Below are 15,248 nucleotides of genomic sequence, written 5' to 3'. Positions count from 1 at the left end.
CTGCTGCCAGGTCTTCCTCTGAACTCTATTCATCCACTGCAAATGATCAAAATGCAGCTGCACGACTTGTGTTCAATCTGCCCAAGTTGTCCCACACCACCCCACTGCTGCGGTCCCTTCACTGGCTTCCAGTATCAGATTCAAAACACTGATGTTCACCTACTAGGCCAAAAATGGATCAGCACCATATTACTCTAGAGACCTCATCACACCTCACACTGCACCTTGCTGTCTGAGATCCGCCAGCACTGCTCGACTGGTACCATCTTCTCTCAGAACGAGAGGCAAGTACACTTCAAGGCTCTTCTCTGTTCTGGCACCGAGGTGGTGGAATGAAGACCTACCTCTTCCTGAAACACTTAAATTAGCACTTTCCAAGTTTGCTTTGTAAAAATCAAGAGTTGTAGTGTGATTTATATTAAGTTTGTGTAACAGTGTAGATTTATTCATTGCTAGAGACTCAAAGCTCTTTTGTACATCGCTCTGAACAAGGGGGTCTGCTAAATGCTGTAAATGATGTTATCATTCCCATATGAGTATCAGCACAGCTGCTGAACGTTATTGTCCAGAACTAATCTGGTGTGTTTTCTCACCTTGGACCCATACTGGTTGAGACTCTCAAAGCTCACTCTCTTCGCCAGGGAAATGCAGGCGATGCGGCGAGGTTGAGTACAGGCTATATGCTTAAAACCGGCCGCCAGCAGGTACTGGGGCACCTGCGTGGACTTCCCACAACCGGTATCTCCAGCCACCACCACCACCGGGTGTGTTTGGACCAGCTCCACAATCCGGTCACGGTAATGAAAGATGGGCAGGTTCCTCTGTTCCCGCTGCAGCTTGAGGAGTTTACAGAAGCTCTGCTTCTGCATGAAGTCTAGAAAATGAAGCAGGGCGAGACGACAGTATGTGACCCTCTGGTTGTTTGGGTCGGTCAGGGAGTCTCTGTGTTGCTTGCCACGCAAATCTCTGAAACGTTCCTCCACGTCTCGGGTGTTCACGAAGATGTTAATTCTGTATCGGGCATCGTATTCCTTTGGGAGCCCAAGATCCACTGTGCCGCTTGCACGCTTCTTCCCTAACTCTTCCACACGTTTGCAGGGTTTCGAGCTCCCCATTTCCGTTTTCACTTTAAACCGATGGAAGCGCTCAAAGAAGGACCAAAACTCCTTATGATCACTACCTTTCGCTTGGATGTAGTCGTGCTGGCGAAAAAAAATCCCATCCATCAAAGCACGGCATTCCGGACTGCTCCAGTCACAGCCCTCCAGGCTCTCTTCTCTCTGAGACATGCTTAAATCTCCGTAATTAAAAAAAGATTAAAAGAAAAAGATATCCAGATCATCTACGCTGGTTTGACTTTGAATCTGTTACTGCAACTTATTGCATCTTGACAAACATTTCCAACAGCCAACAACATGAGTCCATACTGCTGATCACTAGATCTAATTCCGTCTGCCCAATTCTACGTAACCAATGACGTCAATAAAATGCGCGATTGTTTTTAAGTTTGACTAGAATGAAGCACCATGGATGCGCGACGCGTTGCAGGAGAGCCGTCATGAACGCTTTCAGACAAGAAGCAACAACAAGGGGGGGAAAGGCATGTCAGGAAAAACGATGTGGGGGGAAAGTTTGACTACGTCGTGAGAGGAAGATTGTTAACCAGCGTAAAACAAATATAGTTGAAAATCTAGGGGTCGCACAAAAACCTAGACATAAATATCTTTAACGTTCTAAATATTAAAATAACATGCAGTTATTACCTCATGTCATTTAATGTGTGTAAAGTATGTAATAAAATATGTATGTAAAATTGAATCATCTTATTTTCATTGATAGAGATATGTCAGTTTGGGGCAGTTAACATTCAGAAATAAATTATATTTGAGCTTTGAGGCAGTTTCAGGCTGGGGATAGTAGTGATATTATTGCATGAGAGATGCACCGTGTGTGTGTGTGCTGTTCGAAAAAGAATGTTTTGTTGTATTGCTGTCTAAATATTAATAAATCTTCTTCTTCTTCCGGCTTCTTCCATTAGGGGTCGCCACAGCGCATCTTACGTCTCCATACACTCCTGTCCTCTACATCTGCCTCTATCAAACCAACTACCTGCATGTCTTCCCTCACCACATCCATAAACCTCCTCCTTGATCTTCCTCTTTTCCGCTCTCCTGGTGGCTCCATCCTCTGCACATGTCCAAACCATAACAAAAGTTCAAGCTGATGGTCCCAGATTGTGCATTGAAGTGAATGGATGTAAGAACATAACCTACTGTAGCTTTTCTACATTCAAATGAATGGGGAAGAAAGAAGGAAAGAGAAGTAAAGTGCAATCTTTCTATTATTTGAGATGACAGAATACTAGAAAACAAAACAGTTACAATTATGGTCAACTTGTCAGGAGAAATGATGGATTGGATTGTAGTTGAAGATTTAAATTATATGACTACAACACTGGCTCAGACAAGATATAATATAGGTGGTTCTGTATGCTGTGATATTTAGTTTTTGTAATATCTTGAAAACTGTAAATAGAGATAGATGTAATATTATTAATAATAATAATTTCCGGAATTTCAGAGATTTTGAGTAGGAATAATAGGATTTTCAGGTGTAGGGATTTAAAAAAAAATCTTTCTACAGTCTAAAGATTTCTATTTATACCACATCCATAGAAATCTTTAGACTGTAGAAAGATTTTTTTTAAATCCCTACGCCTGAAAATCCTATTACCCAACCACCAGGTGGCGACTAAGTACTGGGCCTTTAGAGTCGCCAGAACGTTCTGGGGAAAATGTCTATAGATAGAACACTACTATTTATTGTGAATTTCGCCCTTCAAGAGCCACTATCCAAATTACATACAAATTGATTCCAGAAAACAATATTTCCACACTTATCAGCTCAGCTAATTATTAAGATGAGCGTTAAACAAACATTAAAGGTTTCTTTAGTAGAGGAAGTAAGAAGGAAAGAGGTAAGACCAAGCAGGAATTGTAACTGAGAGAGAAGCTACAGATGAGATAAAAAGCAAAAAGAAAGCAAAACGAAGTAAAAAGAATCTACAATAGTTTTGTGGCTACAAAACAAGCTTAAATCATCACCCTATCCACCACCGTGCTTGACTGCTGTTATGATGATTGTGCTGATATGCTGTGTTGGATTTTTCTTTGTGCATTATGGACAAACATCTTCACTTTGGTCTCATCTGTTCAATGTTGTTCTTGTGGTTTATTCAGGTGCAACTTTGAACACCTAAACCATGCTTATTCTTTTAAAAAGAACAAGCATTCTCCTGGCACCCCTTCCAAACAAACTATACTTGTTCAGTCTTTTTCCAGTTGTACAAAACATTAACATTTAGCATGCCAACAGAGTCATGTAGAATCTGAGATATAATTCTTTTTTTTTTTTTTTTGTTTGCTAATTTCTTTAAGCATTGCTGTGTCTGACCATGGGGTGAATTTTCTGGGGCGTCCACTACTGAAATGATTGCCAAATGTCTCGAATATTTTTCACTTGTGAACAATCTCCCTCACTGTACAATGTAGAGCTTCAAATACTTGGAAATGGCCTTTTAACCCTTCCCAGACTGATGGGAAGAAATAATTGCTAACAAACTGCTAAAACTTGGGCTTTTATTTGATTTCACACAAAAATGATTTGTTTTACACTATTGGTTTGAGAGACAACCCCACAGAATTATTAACAGGTTTAATTTTTCTTCCCAGTTTTTTATTTTGTTAATACAAACTCTATTGTGATTACAAACCACATGATGGCAGCATTGTGCAAATGACATTTCATCCGAGGTCAGTGAAAGTACAGACAACAAAATAAAATGTAATACAAATATATTTAGTTTAGTTTTGACCTTGAGAGTTGGATAAATCAGTTTAATTTTGTAAGCCTTTCACCTGTTTTTGTGCCTGTGTTTATTTTGGGCATCTTGTATAATCTTAATAGTTTTTATATTATGAGAAAATAATATGAGAGAATCCTGAGCTCTGTATGGTCCTACACTAAGGGAAACATTTTTAACAGTAAGTTTGTTTATTGTGACCCTTAACCTCTGATTTGAATACAGATTCTTAAAGAATTATTCTCTGTGCCAATCATCTGGATAGAGTTTACTATTAAAAGCACACATATTTATGCTTTGTACTCATGGGTACTCATGATATGGGGTAGGAGGTTTATATATATTTATATATATATATATATATAGAGAGAGAGAGAGAGAGAGCTTTATATATTTTTATATAATTTTATCATTTCATATTATCCACATCATAATTATTTAAAAATTGAAATAAGGAAAGTGCACTTTTGTATTATATACCTGCAATAGAATCAGTAAAGAATGTTGCAAAAAGTCCTCTTTTCACAACAGCAAATTTTAGTATATAATTATTTTAATACTTATATTATGTATACATTTATTAGTAAATAATAACATTTACTTTGTATTCTGCACAGGTGTGATATCCTTACCATTGGCTTTAACCTTCATTCTGTCAACCATTCCCCCAATTCCACATCTACCCACTGCATCACTTAGGCCTCACCTGCAGGCAATAACCTGCAGCTGGCTCCCCCGTACACTGCAGAGAGAGGAAATGTACCCAAGCCATCTGCTTCCCCAGCCTGTGGTTCACCTCAGATTAAATGGCTGAAGTACCAACAAGCGATTTGCATTCTGGCAGCCATCATGTAGTGGAACTACTGGAGTGAGGCATGGAACAAACACAGGGTTAAAAGCGTGTCCTTGTCCCAGGGCCTTTGGAGAAAAGTGGCTACACATACTCCACAATACCTAACAGAGAGGATTGGGTTTTTCTTGTGTAGCCACACTTCATAGTATGCCAAACTTGGCTTGTGAAAAAAGTCTGTTTGTCTTACCTGCCTTATGTTAGTTATGTAACAAATTACCAGTATAATTTAAGCATTTACTTTTAAATATATGAAAAGGCTTTCTTCTGCACACATTACAATAATGTATTGTCAGGATGGCTAATGGTAGGCATGAAAAGCTAAATTCTACAATATTCAAATACTGATCCTTAAAAGGTGTTTTGTCTCTTTAACCATCGTCCTCATTGTGAAATTGGGTGCAACTGCATTCTTTTCCATTTCCTGCTGAAATAGTGATCGATCTGTCTGTCTGTCTGTCTGTCTGAACAAACAAATAGGTTATGGCTAATAAATGTGAATTAGGATGGTGACATCTGCCTAACATCTCTGATTAAAATAAATACATTACAATTACATTTATTTTTTGGGGGTTAAGGATCTATAAAAGAGAGCATACTTTAGAAAATAAGTGTGCTCTCTTTTATAGATTACATATACCACTTATAGGTTATATCACATTACTATGCTGATCTATCAGCTCAGATTAAATATATTTGATTAAATATTTATAGAATGAAATGAGATTTGACCTATATTCAAATCATTGTGTACAGAAATAAAATAATCATAAAAATGCTATGAGGATGTGTTTAATTCATTGCACAATAAACACCAACTTGGAATCACAAAAAGTAACCTTGAAGGCGTTACGAACAGAAAAACCTTAAAACAGAACTGTCAACAGTTTGATATCAGCCCCATTTTAACAATAATTGGGACTTAAACAGCCCTATTTTACATTAACATCCCTATTTTACTTTAACATTCTGTGGTAATATTTTATACATTTACACTAATCACAATGGCAGTCAATCAGTAGTACAGTAGCACTGGATGGCTACTTTCTGCAAAGCTTATCAAAGTAATTTTTTACATTTAGGAAATTTTAACAAAAGACATTTTTTTTAAATAATACATTTTTTTGGAATACTTTAAGCGAATTTGCCACTAGAATCCATGGAACAAATGTTTGCATGCTCTAACAAGAGAAATGACAAAGTGATGCAATAGAATGTACATCTTTGGAAGATTATCTGGTCCCAATGTTCAATAATCACTTAAACAGAAGTTTCAACCATGAAAACGTTTTTTTTGACTCTCTCTCTTGTGTGTGTGTGTGTGTGTGTATGTATATTTTATATATATATATATATATATATATATATATATATATATATATATATATATATATATATATATACACACACACACGGTGCATTCAGAAAGCTTTTAGTCCCCCCCTTCACTATTTTGTGAAAAATTTTATTCACTTTTGTAATGTTGCAGCCTGATACTACAATCGTTAAAAGTTTTTTTTTCCTCATTATTCTACACTCAGCACCAATTGACAAAGTGAAATCAGAATTCAAGAAATGTTTGCAAACTCCAAGTAGACTCTTAGACTTTGAGGAACAAGATTGTTATGTCCACAGGAAATCATTACCTACGCCCAATACCATACCAACAGTGAAGCATAGTGGTGCCAGAATCCTGCTGCAGGGGTGTTTTTAGTTTTTAGCAGCGGGAATGGGAGACTGGTCAGGGTTGAGGGAAAGCTGAATGGAGGGACAACACTGTGAATGTTCTAGAGTGGCCCAGCCAGAGCCCTGACTCTATGTCTATGGAATCTAAGGAAAGATCTGAACCCAGCTTGAGAGGATTTGCAAAAAGAATGGCAGAAAACCTCCTATGTTGCATCATACCCAAAAAGAATGGCAGCTGTAATTGTAAATGTAAATGGTAAAGGGTCTGAATACTTGTGTGCATGTAAAAAAATTCTATCTAAACATTCCTAGAATTAAGTTTTTACATTGTCATTATGGGATACTGAGAGTAGATTCTTGAGAGAAAAAATAAGTTTGAAAGAACAGGCTGCAACAACAAAAAGTGAATGCATTATATATTTGGGCTGTCAATTGATTGAAATATGTAATTTCTATCTGTTTCAAATGTACACTAACAGATCTTTTACATATATTAATTTCACTCAAAATCTCTCCCTTTGTTATTATTTATTTTTTATTTATTTAATTATTCTGGAAACTATTCTTTAATATTAATTTCTTTTGAGATGTCATGTTTCTATAGTTATCTGTAAATTTTTTTGTGGTTGTTTTAATTCTTAAATATGGTATGTGGCTCTAATGTTATGGTTCCGGTAGCTTTTCCTAGGTGCACTGTAAACACGGCCGAGGAGAGGTCAGCGCTGAAATTGTCTGGGAAGGCAATATTTAGTGATTAAAAAAAATTTTTTAGTGGAGTTTATAATTTTTTAAAAATATCTGAGTAAAGAAAGGATGTCGTGAATAAATGTGTGTTGCGTTAAAGGTTTTAATTTTGCCTCTTTTATATTTATTTATTAAGAATTTTACTAAAAATGGACAAACAGAAATGCGCGCTGCATTAATCGTGAGTTAATAAAATTAGTGCCGTTAAAATTAATTTGCGTTACCGCGTTATTAACGTGTTTATTTTGACAGCCCTAATATATGTGTATACACACACACACACACACACACACACAGTGCCTGTCAAAACCTTTAAAACAAGAATTGGACAGTGAATGACTGGAAGAAAGTTCTGTGGACAGATAAGTCCAAATTTGATATTTTGGCTCTAATAAAAGAACTTATGTAAGAAGAAGAACAGGAGAGATGTTGTTTCCTGACTGCCTCACACCCACAGTCAAACATGGAGGTGGAAGCGTTTCCAATATTTTGACAGGCACTGTATATAAGTGTGTGGTGGTATATTTTCATCATATGCCACTTTAATGTTTTTAAACACACTGCTCTAATCAGTTAAACAACTGAGGTAACATGATGAATGTCCAGCCATCTTTGTCTTCCACAAGGTAAACATATGCAAATAAATGCAGTCCAAAATATCGCTACACATTTGGTTCACAAGAATGGAAATTTTCCACTTTAAGCTTAAAAGTTATTAAATTTTTCAGTTTATATGATTTCAATCAATTTAAATGCAACACCCCTTTGTACCACATCGCAATACAATCAAAAACATGTTGACATTAGGAAAATTTGGCACAATTCAATACAGATTAGATTTTTTAAATAGGTATAATATTATTGATGCTGGTCACCACCAGTATCTACATGAACTACCTCTCGAGTTTTCTATTTCATCACCAACACTGCGCATGTTAGGAAAGATCCTTGGGCTTAAGCATGGGCTATGAACGCCTCCATTTCTTAGGTCTTCTCTTAGGTTTCTATTTCTGCATTCAATTCCTATTTTCTGCCTGTAGCATATGCTATCCTACGTCCTGTTTATGTTTTGCACCAAAATCACTGTACAGCATTACACCTTGGCTTATCTTGCTTTTATACTTGATTGTATGTGTGTTGTGTTGAGAGGCAGTACTGAATATGTGGCCATGTGCCAATGCTGGCTTTGTCTTTTTTAAAGGAAATCTAATTTCCATTAAATTCCCAGTGCTTTGCATAGTACAACTAACTTGTACTGAGGTCATGATGATGTACTCTAGCCTTGCATATATACACCATGAGGCTTCTGAATCAAAGATTGTTCACATTGTACCAATTACACTATCTATGCTGGTTTACAAGAGTACTACATGTAGCCTTCTGGCACCGTATAGCCTTCTGGCACCCTGCAGTAGGTTAATCATCAAATGGCATATGCAAGGTTTACAGGAGGGGGTCAGGATAGTAATCCCTGAGGGCCTCCCGTAACTAACACGGAAGCCAACAGATGACATGGACAGAAAAGATGGGAAATATTCCATTGGCATTAAATCAGAACACCATATTCCATGAACCATCAAGGTTTAAATGCCAGAGATTTGCCCCTCTCTCATTTTTGCCCCTTGAAATGCAAACTACCAGTGAATAGAGTGTGTGAGCATCACGCAAGGGATGTAGGGGACAAAGTGCAAACAAAATAATACAAATATAGTATGAAACGTTCAACAGAAATTTGTTTCAAGTCTTTGCTGTGTGTCCTGTCACTTCCCTCCATGTCACTGCACGATCACTGCTGTTGTCATTTGCATCTCATTTACATCAAATGTCTTAAATGATGGAATCTTTGATCTCTGACCCGAGTCGTACTCGAGGACGTGGGCAGGCGGGCGATATCTCTACATGGGTGTCCTTCAAGTGTAATGGGCGCTGTTCTGATTCTGAGAAACTTTTGCTGTTCTCAGGTGAAGAACACTCTTGTGTTGGTGTACCACAGAAGTAGTTGTCATTCAGTGTCTGGTAGCCTTTGTGGTCTGACACCGAGGATGGAATGGTGTTGCCATTCAGTGGTAGACTTTCAGTCGGCTTTACTGTCATTCGTGCCTTTTTCTGCTGCATGTTGGGACACTCACTCTGCTTTAACATGGATTTCATGTGGTCTCTATTCCGGTAGATCACAAGCAAAGAAAGGACAAGAAGCGAGAAGCCCAGCAGTGTGCACACCACAATCAGCTCATTCCAGTAGGTTTTAGTCTCCATCTGTGATGAGCGAGCTTCACCTGGTAGTATTACTTGCTCCTCCATGGGAACTCGGGAGGTCTGAGTGCTACCAATCATGGTGGTGCCCTCATGCTGTGGCTCTGCCTTCACACAGTAATTGGCCAGGAGCTGCCGAAAGCCCTTTTCTACTGACCAGCATTCATAGGATTCTTCTCCGTCTGTTCGGGATACTACTAGCCCACCATCAGAACGTAGATAGAGAAAGCGCCCAGCACCCTTGCTATACTCCCATCGTCTTTCAGCCAGGTTAGAGCGCATCTTACATGGCAGTACATGAAATGTGTTCACTGGGATTCGGATCACTTGACATGGAAAAATACCTGTGGGTTAAATTACATTACAGTAGTTATTTATTTTGATCGAACATCCCTGTTAACAACTACATCTGCCTTTTGACCCGATTAATACATCTTTACTTATTTAAAGTATAACTCATTATTCAAACATTATTATATGATTGCTGATAGCAGAAGTCTGCTATAGTACTTCCAAATCATATAAATCTTTGCTGCAGTTGGTTAAAAGCTGAATGCCTTAACACAAATCGAACCTAGTCCTTGAATGAAAAAATTAACCAGAGAATTAAATGTTGAGTGAGTCTTGATTTCACTCACGTGTGGCTGGAATTTGTGCAGAGTGTGACCTGGGCTGGGTCTCATCACATGTGACTGTGTTGGCATCTTCTATGTCTTGCAGAATTTTACTGTGAATGTAAGAAGAAAATGATACATAAGTTCAAGTGGCAATCAGAATGATCATACTTTCCTATTCTACAGCCATCTCACCAAAAGATGGTCTGCTAACCTTTTAGATGATGCCTGCTTGACATTCATACACTGCCCCTCTGTCCAGGCGCAGTAAGGATCTCTGCTAAGAATACACTCCCCACAGTTCTGGTGGTTTGAGCAGTTAGCAACAGGAACCTCCACCAGTCCAGAGTAAGAGGACACAAATAACACACCCTGAGGCAGAGGAGCAAAACATAAGACATCAGTAAGCAAAATGAACTCTCACGAACGACGATAGCTGTCCCAGTGGCATTTTTATTTATTTTTTCCTTAAAAAACAAAAACAAATTACTTATACAATTGCATACAGGTCAAGGTAGAAACAACAGATGGCACTAAAGAGACTCGGCCTCTTCTAGCTCTCTCTACAAAAGAAGGAAATGTTTAAGCTTGGTGATTTAGAAACTCTGCATCATGAAACAGATTTTCAGACCTTTTCAGCATCAAGCTTGATGTGTTGCACAGGCTGTTCTTGAAAAAGTGTCAGCTCCTCTATGATGTGCATCTTGCCTTTGGAGTTGATGGCTTTGTGAAGTCTGCCATCATCTGAAAAAGAAAATCTCATGTAAACGGCTACTTCTAGAGTCCTATTTAAATTTATTTGAATTTACAATTTCTGTTAGTGTGTGTAGTTTGTGCTAGTAATCAATGTATAGTAATGGAGCAACACTCTAACAATGTTTTGTTGATGTTTAATATGTTTTCTGAACATAGCTTATATCTCATGCATAGCTTGCACAATAAATGTACAGTACTTTTTTTTCAGGGCAGTTTCAACTAAAAGCTCACTGTTAAAACAGGTATCCATCCAGGCAATAATACTGCCTGACATGTTGTGTAAAATAAAATAAAAATAGCCAATAAAAGGCTACTGTGAAGAACTTGGCAATAAATGTCTTTCATCTGCTACCTGTTTGGACTACAACCAAGTTTTATTTAAATAAGCAATTATCATTACTGCCAAATATGACTATAGAATACACCCACACAGAATTATGGATTGGATACATCAAAATTAAGAAGGGTTTGTAAATATTAAAATTTGAGGTAGCGTTTCTGTATGAAAATATCCTTTATCTCTGAAGAGGTAAATACAGTTAACAGTTAGAGCAGTATAAAAGACATTAATATACAGGTTAATTGAATTTAAAGCTTTTTATATTTTACATTACACAGCATTAAGGAGCGAATCCTACCCGACATATGCCAAATTGGATATCATGCAACAGAAAATAGATGCAAATGTAAGTGTGGTAAATAGTTAATATTTAATTATATACTTATCATAATACTTATATAATTATATACATATTTAACTCAACTCTGAATACACCCTCACCTGTGCCCAGGAAAAGCACATTATAGGCCCTCTGAACAGCATCGACACGATGTACAGTGATTTGTGTATAATGCACATTGCGTTTAACCATCAATGGCTTGCTGCGGATCACACTGTCCATCAAGAAGTGATCCTTCACAAAGTTCAGCACTTTATCCGGCATGTGCAGTGAGGAGAAGATGCCTTGAGCACGAGCTGCATTAGTAATGCACTACAAAGGGCAGAATGTAGAGACAGGCTGCCATGAATTCAGGGCTTATTTTACACAATATACACATTCACATTCTAAATATACAATATAAGAAAATCAAACTTGTTAAATTAGCGAAGTTTATAAAATAAAATAGTCAGTGTAATCAATTCCATTTTGTTTATACGTTCAAGCACACACAAATGTTCAAGCATCAAGATTATATTTACATGTGCAGATCTGCTGCACTAAGAACACATTTTCTGTGTAAAGGAGCTGCATTAAAATTGGAACATTTACATAACTGGCACGTTAGCCTATAAGAAAATAAACACCATGAACCTAGCTATATGCAAAAAGTTTTCAACAATCTGAATAAGTTTAAACTGCCAGATTGGGTTGCTTTGATAATTCATGTTCATTTTTCATTAACAAGAAAATTTTAATAATATATATAATATACATAAATTAGGTCTGTCAAAATTAACGCGTAAAGAATGCGTTAACGTAGATTCGTTTTAACGGCACACATTTTATTAATGCACGATATATGCATTTCTGTTTGATCATTTTTATTAAAAATATCAATTAATAAATATAAAAGAGGCAAAATTAAAACTTTCAACGCAACACACTTACACGCAACAGGACATTCACGATGATGCCACCAGCAATAATTTCTAATCACTAAACATTTGTTTAAGTGATGCGCCAAGTCTTAAATTAGGCAACAAAATCCACCATGAAGCACACATCTGGTCATTAAAACTGTCCGTGTGGAAACATGGCAAAAGTTCCGTTTTGGTGTCCTGATGATTTGAGTAATTTAAATCATCATAATTACTTTGAAATATTTATAAGAATATTTTGTCCATGCTCTTTGTTGAGTATGGTTTCACAAAAAATACACAAACATTTCATAAAGCATCCATATTTCTCCATGCCTATGTTGATTAGAGTATTAAAAACTTGAAAAGTATTAATTTAAGGTCTATTTAAAACAGAAAAAAAATGTTGTGATTATTGTGATTAAATATTTTAATTAATTGACAGCCTTAATAAAAATACAAGAGCAAATAGGCATTTTGGGCCCTATGAATGTAATAATCAAACTGCACACATAAAACAAAACCTAACCTAAAGACATATGCTATGTGACCATGCAAAGCTCTTATATGTCAAATATTTTCCTCACTGCTTGTGAGGAAACTCCACTAAAACTACTAGTAATTTTTCTAAACTCCATTTGCCAACCCTTTAAAGAACATGTAAACCACTCTCTCACATTCCTCCATGCTCATAATTATCAACCATACCCATACAAATATACACTATTGCACATTATATTACAGGGGAGGAGGAGAGCGGTAATATGGACCACTACCAGAAAACAGTAGTTTGTTGCTAATGTACTTTCCTACTAGTAATAGGACAAGGTTTCTTAGGACCAAATATATATCACAGAATTTCTTGCTCCGTACAGGAAGACTCTTAAAACCAAGCTTATTTTAAAGATGTTAGAGCACAACACACAACAAGGTGAAATGCACTTTTGGCACCTTAATGCCAGGCTTCTACAGTCTTTAGTTTCCTTCTCACCTGTGCAGCTGAGATGTGAAGTAAAAGAACGAGTGCCTTTGAGTGTCGAGAATGGAAAAGAGAGCACTGCATCAGTTGATGGTGGAATGTAAATAAGCAGGATGATGTCATGTATAATCTTTCTTTAGCATATACACAGAGACTCAAAGTTCAATGTCCAGATTTCACACACATTCCTATTAAAGAAAACTAGGACTCGTTCCATTCTCTCCGTTATCCTATTGTTTTGACTTAAACCCCCAATGCATCATAATAGAGAGTGGATATGAATTGTCTTCCTCACAGATTTTCCTCACTCAGCTTTACTTTCTCAATATTTCCTCCTTAAATCCTCCAGGTTTTTCACTGACCACTGTGCTGTTTTGAAGACACAATAGTAGATCTGGGCTTCTTTGCCTTTTTTTATTTATTTTTGGTTATATACTGCAGTAAAATTCGGATCTATCGTCACATATTGATCTTCTGACCTCAAACCTAAATGTCTTTAGTGAGCAGATTGTTCCACTAATTTCAGAGGGCATGTATATATAAATAGAGTATTATATCTGTGAATTGAATAAAATGTTGATGTTTCATTATTAATAAAAACACAATCAAGACAAGGTGTTTCTATTTAGAAGATAAATACCGCTCCAGGTCTGGGTTCTGGGACTGGGTGATTATAGGTGTACCACTGCTGTGTTTCCCTGTTAACCTCCCGGTAACGACCATTAAACACCTCCTCCACTTGGCTCATGGAAAATGTGCACACAGCTGAGCCACTCGATGCCCTTTTGTACCTGCAAAGATACACACAAAAACACTTATTTCCTTTAAATGTTTTGTTATATAAAGCTTTTAAAAATAGACCACTGTCACAAAACAGTTTTACAGAAATGGACATTATCTTGTACTGTAATCATTTTCCACAACCTAGAATTACAGACTTACAGAGGATTTATGCAAATCAGAAGGGGCCATGTGTGTACTTTTGTGTCTCTAAAGGTGTGCTGCATGCAACAATTTCTAACTAGTGTTTTACCCTGTATCAAGGAACCAATTACAGTTGTATAATACAAAAAAATATAAATGATAGTATAAAAATATAAGATGATATGAGGATCTTTGAAATGATTTCCATTTACACAGTACCCTCAGCAGTTCTGGTATTTCATGTTGAAAATAACAAATTGTATAGAACAAAACCAAATATATAAAAATACTTTCACTATATTGCCAAATGTTTGCGGACACCTGACCTTTCCTGTCATATGCAGTTCTTCTCCAAACTGTTACCACAAAGCTGAAAGAACACAATTGTATAGGATGTCTTTGGATGTGGTAGCATTATATTTTGTGTTCACGTGAACTTGGAAACCCAAATCTGTTCCTGCATGGCAATGCACCTGTGCACAAAGTGAGCTCCATGAAGATATAGTTTACGTGTTTTGGACAGGAAGATCTTGAGTGGCCTGCAATAGATCTCTGATCTTAACCCTACTAAACACCTTTGGGATGAATTGGAACACTGACTGCACCACTGGCCTCCACATCAGTACCTGACTTTACTTGCACCCTTATGGCTGATAAGCACAAATGTCCACAAACCACACTCCAAAAACTAGAACATCTTCCCAGAAAAGTGGAGGGAATTAGAAGAGCAAATTGGGACTAAATGTGGAATGCAATGCTCAAAAATCACATACCATACTTATGACCAGGTGTCTGCAAGATTTTGGCAATATAGTGTACTTTGTTAAATAGCCATATTTGCCTGTCTGGACCAGATAAACATGATAAGCCTACTCAAATTAATAAATAATAAGAAAAATAATTAGTTACATTATTTATCCACACACAAAAAAATCTTTACAATATTACTCTACACATTTATGCATAATTGATTAAAATCATTACAACTTATCATTCACATT

At 36.8% G+C, this 15,248-nt stretch overlaps 2 protein-coding genes across 2 annotated transcripts in view; both read right to left on the bottom strand.

Moving 5' to 3' along the window:
- dhx34 (DEAH (Asp-Glu-Ala-His) box polypeptide 34) overlaps window positions 1-1,433 on the bottom strand; it is a 21,493-nt gene extending 20,060 nt beyond the window's left edge. The window contains exon 1 of the mRNA XM_046864195.1: window positions 594-1,433. Within this exon, the coding sequence (XP_046720151.1) occupies window positions 594-1,289 (696 nt within the window). The 5' untranslated portion in view covers window positions 1,290-1,433. The remainder of the gene's footprint in view (window positions 1-593) is intronic.
- A 5,966-nt stretch (window positions 1,434-7,399) lies between these two features.
- sema4ba (sema domain, immunoglobulin domain (Ig), transmembrane domain (TM) and short cytoplasmic domain, (semaphorin) 4Ba) overlaps window positions 7,400-15,248 on the bottom strand; it is a 73,924-nt gene continuing 66,075 nt past the window's right edge. Inside the window, exons 10-15 of the mRNA XM_046864586.1 lie at window positions 13,964-14,114; window positions 11,547-11,757; window positions 10,641-10,753; window positions 10,224-10,381; window positions 10,034-10,122; window positions 7,400-9,739 (exon numbers count right to left, since the gene is read on the bottom strand). Of these exons, the coding sequence (XP_046720542.1) occupies window positions 8,970-9,739; window positions 10,034-10,122; window positions 10,224-10,381; window positions 10,641-10,753; window positions 11,547-11,757; window positions 13,964-14,114 (1,492 nt within the window). The 3' untranslated portion in view covers window positions 7,400-8,969. The remainder of the gene's footprint in view (window positions 9,740-10,033; window positions 10,123-10,223; window positions 10,382-10,640; window positions 10,754-11,546; window positions 11,758-13,963; window positions 14,115-15,248) is intronic.

This window comes from Silurus meridionalis, chromosome 13 (genome assembly GCF_014805685.1).
Source record: "Silurus meridionalis isolate SWU-2019-XX chromosome 13, ASM1480568v1, whole genome shotgun sequence".
In the NCBI taxonomy this organism is placed as follows: domain Eukaryota; kingdom Metazoa; phylum Chordata; class Actinopteri; order Siluriformes; family Siluridae; genus Silurus; species Silurus meridionalis.
Note: the sequence above shows the minus strand (reverse complement) of the source record. Positions and strands in the feature narration are given on the sequence as shown.